The sequence below is a fragment of the Petaurus breviceps genome, unplaced genomic scaffold (assembly GCF_028583685.1).
Source record: "Petaurus breviceps papuanus isolate PSGF00001 unplaced genomic scaffold, PetGlider_PUasm1.0 551, whole genome shotgun sequence".
Lineage (NCBI taxonomy): Eukaryota > Metazoa > Chordata > Mammalia > Diprotodontia > Petauridae > Petaurus > Petaurus breviceps.
In genome coordinates, this window is record NW_027186372.1 from 29,713,000 (window position 1) to 29,722,573 (window position 9,574).

The 9,574-nt window shown below is 47.4% G+C and overlaps 1 protein-coding gene across 1 annotated transcript; it reads left to right on the plus strand.

Moving 5' to 3' along the window:
* The first annotated feature begins 3,598 nt into the window (after positions 1-3,598).
* HAND1 (heart and neural crest derivatives expressed 1) lies at positions 3,599-6,883 on the plus strand. Its single transcript, XM_069102287.1, has 2 exons — positions 3,599-4,400; positions 6,179-6,883. Exons 1-2 carry the CDS (start codon positions 3,864-3,866, stop codon positions 6,278-6,280), a joined length of 639 nt encoding a protein of 212 aa, XP_068958388.1. The 5' UTR covers positions 3,599-3,863; the 3' UTR covers positions 6,281-6,883.
* The last annotated feature ends 2,691 nt before the right edge of the window (positions 6,884-9,574 follow it).

Consider the following 9,574-nt stretch of genomic DNA (forward strand, 5'->3'; position numbering starts at 1 on the left):
ACACACACACACACACACACACACACACACACACACACACACACACACGCCAGTTTTCATGAGCATCAAGACTTGTGCCTTTAATTAGCCAGAAAGGATTCCAAAGGGGTGTGTGTGTGTGTGTGTGTGTGTGAGGAAGGATGAGAATTTTTATAACCAAGGGATTGGTATATGAAAATGTGTGTGAAGGAAAGTTGTGTGAAAAATGCAATCATGAGGATGCTACATGAGAATATATATAAGAAAAAAAAATCTGTGCAAATCTGGTACCAAAGAATTGGAAAAACAATAGATGCCCAAGGATTGGAGGAAAAAAATTACAAAATGTGTAACATGAATGTAATGGAGTATTACTATAATAAAATGATTGATATGAAAAAATACAGAGAAATATGGAAAACAAATATGAATGAATGTAAAACAAAGTAAGTGAACTGGGGAAACAATATATGCTACAGCAATGTATAAATCAAAAGTATGTCAACAGAAATAGAAACCGAATGCTATGAAATGAAAAAGACCAAGCTTGGCCCCAAAGAAAAGACTGAGAAAGTATTTCCCTTCCTTCTTTGCAGAGGTGGAAGGCTATATAATGTAGGATTTGTTCGGTGCTGATTAATTTTGATGAACTGTTTTTTCTATTCTTTTTTTTATTTTTTGTTATAAAGGCTAGCTCTTTGGGAGAGAGAAAGGAGAGGGATATGGTAGAAAATGTAAGTGATATAAAGACAAAAATTATCAAGAAAAATATTTTAAAAGAAAATATGTGTCATGGAAATTGTGGAGGGTGTGAGTAATTTGTAACATTTAAGAAATGTGTGCAAATGAAAAAGGCAGGTGAGGAAGTAAGAATGACATTTTCAGAAGACGTGTCAATAAGGAATTTATGTGAGGATGTAATTGAAAATTTTGGGTGCAAATATGTGGAAGCAAGGATGCTATGGATCACTGTAATAGGATCCTGTGAGAAGATGTATTCTTGTGAATATTTGAGGTTAAGAACTGGGTTGTGTGAGGCTCACTGTTTCTGCCTGTTTAAAGTGAGGAGTTGGAATAGAGCTGGCTTGCAGGGGTGTTTTGAGGAAAGCACTTAATAAACCTTAAAGGACAATAAAGACAAGTCAAGATCGATACCAACTCAAATATGCCATCGCTATATTTGCCTTTTATTTTTCTAAAGCACTTTCACTTCTATGATCTCAAGTAATAGTACAGTGGAAGATTCACAACCTGTAAATTTCATGAGGGTAGAAATTGCGTCTCAGCTGTATTTTGTATCCCACAAACTTATCATAACAGTGCGCTCACCCCAGCCTATGCCTATCCATACCCTGGTGTAGCAAAAAAAGGAAGGAAGAAAGAAAGAAACTGAGGGAAGAAAGAAGAAAGGAAGGGGAAAAGAAGGAGAAAGGAGGAAAGAAAAAAGAAAGGAAGAAATGTTAAAAAGAGAAAAAAGGAAAGGAAATAAGCATGTATATAATGCCTACTATGTGTCAGGTGTTTTAAGGTAGGTGTTAAAATTTTCTCCATTTTATAGTTGAAGAAACTGAGGCAAAGAAATTAAGACTTGCCCAGGTGCAACTAGTAAATGTCTGAGACCAGAGTGAACTCAAGTTTTCATGACAACAGACCCAGCCCTCTAGCAAAGTTGCCAAAAAGGAAGAAAGAAAGAAAGAAAGAAAGGAAGGAAGGAAGGAAGGAAGGAAGGAAGGAAGGAAGGAAGGAAGGAAGGAAGGAAGGAAGGAAGAAAAAGAAAAAAGAAAAGAAGAACACTAGGTTTACATTGTATTTCTAGAGAGCTGACTGATATCACAGATTGGTGTGCTGGTCTATAATGGATGGCTAGGCTTTCTTAATAGGGATAGCCAGGGGATCTGTGATTTCTTTGGTAGAGGGAATTCCCAGTGAAGAAACTTTCTCTACCATGGAGATCAAGAACCTTTTCGGCGCTTTATATATGGTCTTAGTTGTGTGAGGCACTGAGAGGCTAAGTAATTTGCCTAAGATCATACTGGTTCTGAGACTCTCCCACACTGCCTCTCCCCTTTTGGCACACTCCTATTCACAAATACTCTTCCATCAGTCCGTGTCTATGTATGAAAGTTTGTGGAGGACAGCTTTGGAGCAGACAAAAATGGGAAAAATAACTATGGATGTGAAGGCAATGGACAGGGATGAATACGGACATGCCGAAGTCTAGTGTAAGACCTTCCCTTTGGGGCCAGAATGGTTTTAGTACAACAAGGTTGAATACAGCATTGCTTAGAGACCATAGAAAGAGACTGATGAAAGCAACTGAAAAGAAAAAAAAATGTGGGAATAGGGTTACCTCTCTAGGATCAATCACATCCAGATCTGGGTCTCCAATGAGCTTCTCAGCCTGTGAAGGCCTTTGTGGGTGTTTTTATTCTGGTTCTAGTGTATTTCCAATGGATCTGCGAGTATCTCTGAGGCCATATGTTTTTTCGTGTATCTCTGGGTCTGTGCATGTCACTGAGTGGGTGTATCTTAGGGTATGAATCCCATGTGTGTTGTATCTCAGGGAAGGGTGTGTCCTTCTCTCAGAGAGGGTAAGGGCGTGCGTTTGTGTGTCCTTTAATATTAGTCATCCGTGTATGGCCTAGAGTGTGTATAGATCTCTGTTAGACCAGGGTGCCTAGGTCTGTGTTTGTCTCCTGTTGAGTTTGTATGTGGCCCTGAATGTGTGTGTAATGTTTTTGTGTGTCTCCTCTGAGTCTCAGAGCTATACTCTCTTATATGAATCAGGCATTCTTAAGCTGTGACTGAAGCCCTAGCACAGCCCAGATGTGCAGGCAGATTGCATTCTCCTTCTACTGCCTCCCTAGGGCTGGGTCCTGGAGGAATCAGGGGAAACCTAGTTCTTGCCCCGGCAGGGCCCCCAGACCAAAAGAGGTCAGCAGCTCGGACAGATTCTCCTTCTCTCTTGCAGTTCTGAGGCTGCCTAATGGAGGGAGGACTTCGCCTGTGGGCTGGGCAAAGCCAGGCCACCTCTGGCAGGAACCAGCTTACTCGGCTCACTGTTTTAGACACTTAGGTACCGTGTAATCGGACTGGGACCCCTGGGTCGGGAGAGTGTTCAAAGATTTTCTCTGCAGGGTTCTTCCTTTTCTTTTCATGAGGGATTGATACCTTCCTCCCCATCCCACAACTTAAAGAGGACTGTGGGGTCCGACTCTGTTGCATCCTAGAACGCAGATAGGTGAGTTGATAAAAGACTGCTATAATACCAACAATGATGCACAGAAGATTGCCTGGCAGTTGTCTGCACTCAATAAAGTGGGAACGGCGGAAGGTGTCGCGAAGGAGAAGGACCATCGATCTCTCTACCGCAACCCACCTCCTTCTCCGCTTGAGTCCGGGAGCTCGGAAAGTCGTTGGGGGTCCACGGGAACTGGGTGGGGTCAGCTGTCCCGGAGGGCGGACAGCTGTCCGGTGGGCGTTGGCCGCACAGATCTCCCTCATTTTCCTGGGGGAGGGGCAGCTGCTCTGCCTTCTCCCCTGCACTGTTGGATCCGCCCCCCTGCTATTGGCTCAGGGGAAGGGTTGACATCAAAGCCCCGGCCCTATATAAGCTGAGGCCAGGAAAAGAGGCCCGAGAAGGGTTAAAACCGTCCCCTAGAGCACCAGCGCCACAATCAGCTCTGCAGCTAAGGGGCGAAGGCAGGAGCAGTAGCCAGCCGCCCAGCCTCCCCCTCCCCAGTCCTGTTCTGCTTCATCCTAGCCACCCACACCTTCCCCGACGGGACGGGGCAGTAGCGGATGGAGCGGCGTTAGATCCAACTGCAGAGGCGAGGCTCAACTCGGGGCCACTGGGGGGGCTAGGGAGCCGCGTCCGCTTCACCATGAACCTAGTGGGCGGCTACCCCCATCCACACCCTCACCATCACCCCCCTCACCCTCATCCCATGCTGCACGAACCCTTTCTCTTTGCTCCAGCCTCACGGTGTCATCAGGAGCGTCCTTATTTCCAGAGCTGGGTTCTGAGCCCAGGAGACGTGGCCCCAGATTTTCCTGGGAGGCGACCGCCGCCCGCTGCCTACAGCCCGGATGCGGCCGGGACCGCAGGGCCAGCGCAGAGCCCTGGCAGGCTGGAGGCTCTGGGTGGCCGCTTGGGCAGGCGGAAAGGCGGGGGGCCCAAGAAGGAACGGCGGCGCACGGAGAGCATCAATAGCGCCTTCGCAGAACTGCGCGAGTGCATCCCCAACGTGCCCGCCGACACCAAGCTCTCCAAGATCAAGACCCTCCGCCTGGCTACCAGCTACATCGCTTACCTCATGGACGTGCTGGCCAAGGACGCTCAGGCCGGGGACCCAGAGGGCTTCAAAGCAGAGCTCAAAAAGGTGGACAGCGGCCGCGAGAGCAAGCGTAAGAGGGAGCCGGTGAGTCTCCGGGCCTTTGGGGGCCTCCCTTTCCCTTGGGCCCTAAGGTCAGCTGGGCGTAGAGGTGCTGCCCCGTCAGGGGCCGGATGTATGGAATGCCAGGGAGGGTAAAGTACGCAAAAGTTGCAGGCCCGGGATTAGGGAAGTGGTGTTTATGTGTTCTTGTATCTGTGTGGACGCGGATGACGTTTATGGCGGGTTTTCTATTGCGTGTGTTATAAAGGGCAGAGTTGAATTCTTCACAATGCTCTCCGGGGAGCTCCCTGTGTGACCTTGGGCAAGTCTCTTCGCCTCTTTGGGCCTCAGTTTCTTCCTCTTCAAAATTACTACAAAGACTTTCGGGATGGAAAGACTAAGGATCCTTCCAGTTCGTGTTACTCCCAACAGTAACAGATTATATGTTCTAAGGGCCCTCCCAACTAGAGCTTACATTGTATGTTCAATGTTGTAAATTCCCTTTCACCACCAACATTCTACCGCCTCTGTTATAAGAGCATTTGCAATTACAACATATTGTGTTCTGTGCTCCAAGAGCCCCTCAGGTTCTAACATTTGATTTTCTAAGGTCCCCAGCCAGAGTGACAGGGCTTCGTTTTCGTAACAATTGCACGTTTAAAAGCTCAGCCCAAATCTTTCTTCTTTAATTCCCTAAGAAAAAGGGTAGCGGTAACTTGCCACCCGGGTTTCTATAACACTTCTCTTTTCCCGGCTGCGGGCCGGGAGAAGAGATAGATCTTTTTGCGGTAAGAGGCCTTTGAGACTAGATTTCCCGGAAAAGAGTCAGCAGTCGGGGTGGTCTTTGTGGCGGGGAGACCCAGCCGTAGGGTTCGCGATGCTCGAGTGCTAAACTAAATTTCAAAGTCACGAATGTTGATTTCTTTAAGGTGCACCATTTTGGGCCCTCTCAACTAATCGGTTTTGCCCTGGACTTCCTCTTGGGTTATTGGAACTTCTGTTGGTGTTGGCCTTGTTTGGGGCTGCGCTCTCCTCTAGGTGCTCAGACCGGCCTCGCTGTTCCCTGGGGGCTCCCTGAGCTTAATCAAAAGATCCACTTTGGGTTTTAAATAATTAGCTAGAAGCGGGGGGGGAGGCCCCAGGCCGCGACGCGGAGGCCCAGAACCCCTGACAGAGAGCCGAGGAGACAGGGTGAGATAGGAATCGGGCCTCTGGTGGCCCAAGGCTCCGTTCAGTCCAGTGCCCTGCGGGGGGTACTGTAAGGGCTTTCAGGATCTTAGGATTTAGAGGTTGCAAGAACCTTAAGCAACATCTAGTCTAGTTCTTCCCACTGAACCAGGAAAGCTGATGGCTGGCTGGGCGGCATTGCTCCTGGGTTTGCTCTTCCCATCCATCCCCAAGTCCAGTATTTTCTTCTGTCACCAATTCAAAGCACCTAGACTTTGTCTTGGAAGAATAGGAGATGAAAGGGGGGCGGGGAGAAGGTGAGTTAGGGGGCTTGAGGAAGAACTAAGAATCGGGGCATTTTCTATTATGCCCTGAGGCCGGGCTCCTCGGCAACCTGGTACAACTCACTTAGCTGAGAGCCAGTTTCAACTTCCAAACCTTCTGAGAATCCTATTTCTCAGTCCCATCTTGGTACATAGAGGCAAGTTTATGTTGAGCCTGTTTGCCAAATAGAAAGCTGGGTCCTTTATTTGGAAACCTTGCTCCAGTTCTCCGGAGGAGGGACTGCACAGGCGGGAAGAAAAGTCTAAACCTGAATGTCTTTCGCCCTCTCCCCCTTCTCTTTTCCGGTGGTTGCGGTCCTGATCGGTGCACAGCCCAGCGAAGGGTATCCTCACCCCCTGGGACCCGGAGAGAAAAAGATTAAAGGGCGGACAGGCTGGCCACAGCAAGTCTGGGCTTTGGAGCTCAACCAGTGAGAAGCAGCCTCGGGAAGGGTACTCAGCACTCAGAAAATCCGCCGGGCGCCATCGGAGTACGAGGCAAGACTACTATTTCTGGCTGTCCATTATTTTCTCATTCTGTTATGGATATCTTGAGTACTCCTGAGAGTTGTCAGCAGCAAAACTGGTCAAGTGCAATGCCCTTTGAAATGGTTTTTTAATTCGTTAAGAGAAAGAAAGAAAAATATATTATATATATATTATATAAAATATATCCAAGCAAACGAAATGGGGAGCCGGTATTGACGGGCATGTTGAGAAGCAAATAGGGCCAACCTTGCTGGCCCTCATTTCCAACCTTCGACTCACCTTTTCCGTCCTAGATTGGAAATCTGATTTTGCTCTCCTCTGTCTCCTTCTACGCATTAATTTGCAATATCACGAAGTCATTCTCTGCCCAGCTTTCTCCTTTCCCGGGACTCTTGTGACCATATGTTACCACGGGAAAGGAGAGTTCAGTTGGTCTGGGAATTATTCTTTTTAAATAAGTGTTGGTTTGGTATCCGCACTTCCTGCCTAATAATTCCTAATTCCAAGGAAAACCTCTATTCTTTGTAAATAAAAACTTTGTTCCCGTCACTGAAGTTTTTATGTATTTAAACTACCTAATTCTGCCTGCCAGGGCTCAGGTTTTTTGGGTACATCTTGCTCATCCATTACTGGTTGTGTTTTGTTTTTGTTTTATTTTTGCTACCTCAAAGCTGTTCGACCATTTTCTTGGGGGCAGGTTCACCAAAGCTGACCTTTTATTCTCTTGACCTCAGAATATTTCCATGAAAACCATTTATGCACAGGGTCATGAAGGCCAACTTTCTTATTTTTCCATTTAGAAAGCCATCTGAATCTCTCCTTTCCTCTCCTAAGGAAAGAGAAAAAAAATCAAGAAATAGAAAAATATGTTCAGAACCACCAAAAAAAAAAAAAAAATAAAACAACAATGCCCTGGAAAGCCTTTTGAGTTGAATAAATGACAACCAGTTCCTTGAAATAAAATCAGTCCAGTTAGACACTGTTCACGGGAAAGAAGAGCTCACCCTCGGACAAGCTGGTTAAAGAAGCAGTGTTGAAGAATTGGAAAGAAAAGCTGTGGTGAAAGTGGCCTTCAATACCACTAGGAATAAAAAGTAGGCACCATTGGGCCCTGGGAATTTCTGTAGCATACCAGCACTATAATATATGCACATGTGTATATGGTTAATGTATGTATGCTAGTATATATATGGTTTTACAATACTGATTGAGTTGGTGGGAGAACAAGCATATAATAAAAGAATCTCTAATTGGTGGGGGAGCAGGAAGTTGAAGAGATGTATATCATTTTGCTTCTGTATACATGTAAATGCATATGCACACCTGTGGGTAAAGGTTTTGACCCTGTTGGCTTGTGAATGTGTGCTTGACTGGAGGGGAATGCACCTATGCAGACTGAGATGTAAATGCCTGCATAAACTGTTGGGGTAATGGTGCAGAAATGTAGAAATGCTTGGTCTCTGTGTGTTTGTGACCAATAGAGGTGGGAGTGGGGGGGTACTTATACTTCTAGAGGCAGAAACCAACCTGGGCCTCTCTTCCAGCATCAAAGTTAGTTTCAGAAGCCTGTTTGTATCTACACCAGGGTCCCTGCCAGGGACAGGAAGGAAGGAGCACGGGCTACTTTGTGGAACTGAGACAAGAGTCAGACTTAATTGTTTAAGGCAGCTGGAGGGAATGCATGGAGATTTGCAGTAATATAGCTCTCATATTGATATATCGCCACCCCTCACAACAACCCAAACAGCGAGCAGAATCATCCCCACTTTTCAGAGGAAGAAATTGAAATCAAGAAAGGAATCAATGTCTTTTTTAGAGAGTATATGATTAATTGGAGACTAGAAAAAAGGGCCCCTGATGCAGGACAAGTTGTGTACCCTAAAACTTGCCTGCCAACTGTAGTCTCTTCTCTGGCACTCTCCTCATTGGAAAGCACCTTTGTTATTCGTCTCGGTGTTGCAGAATAGGAGCAGGCTTCGAGAGATGGAGTGGCTTGCCCCGTGGTCACGAAACTAGGAAGGGAAAGGACAGAAGATTGCATGTGGAGAGACTGTGACCAGGGTGCATGGACACGGCGGGTGTATATGGGTTTCCATTACTCGGAGTTGTAAACACCGAGGCGGGGAGGGCAAGGAGTGGCGACGGGGCTACAGGAGCCTTTCCGGGCCCTAAAGAGTTAATAAAAGGTGTTTTATGGAGATGCTGAGGTGCGGGTCCGCCCCCGCGCCCCCAAGTCTTTCCCTCAATCCCCCTTTCTTCCCCCCCACCGGCTCCTAACATCAAACAGCTTGGCAGTAGAAGGCAGTTTAACGAGGGCAACACCTTGGCTGCTGTAATGAGGCGGGCGCGGTCCCGGCCTTCACTCCCCCCCCCATTACTCCCCCACACCCCCCACCAGTCTCCACCAGCCTCCACTAGCCTCCACTCTCAGGGCCTCCAGCACCTCGGAACGGGCACACACGGGGTCCCGCGGGAGCCACAGGCCACGCAGGACCAGAGACCCTCTATTTTTAGAACACCGAAGTATCCATGGCACGGGAAGAATGCACCCCTCTGGGGCTAAGTCCCAGGGATGGGGTAGTTAGAGCTGGGGTGAGGGAGATGGGAGCGGGAGACCGAAAAATCGGGACTCTCCGGAATACGCAGATCCACAGTTGACTGGATAGGGAGTGCAGTCATGAAAAGTGTCCTAAAGCTATCCCGGACCTCATTATAGGGACCTCAAGATACTTGGCCCCTAAATTCGAACACACCTTGTCCCTAAGGGCAGTTACTCTACCCCAGTCCCGCCCGGGGTTCCCGAGGCTAGCCTAGTACTGGCCTTAGGTTCTAAATAGGTTCTTAAATATTTGGTGAATCACACTTCCCTGAGGCAGTGCTTTTAAGTAACTAACACTACGGGACTAGTGGTGCCAGTATGAGACCCATTTTATGTCTGTAAAATGGGGAAGAGAGGGAACAGACAGGGAAACAGATCTGGAGGAGGTGGTGACTGGAGAATATAGTTCCCTACGTGACTGGAGTAATGGAACCTTCCGACAAACAGCATTTATTAAGTGCTTACCTTGTTGCAGCCACTGTACAGAGAGAGAGAGAGCGGAGGATACAAAGAAAGAATAAAATAGTCCCTGCCCTGGGTTTGGAATGAGAAGACCTGGGTTCCTAATCCTGGCTTTGCTCCTTTTTCATAGGGGTGTGTGTGTGTGTGTGTGTGTGTGTGTGTGTGTGTGTGTGTGTGTG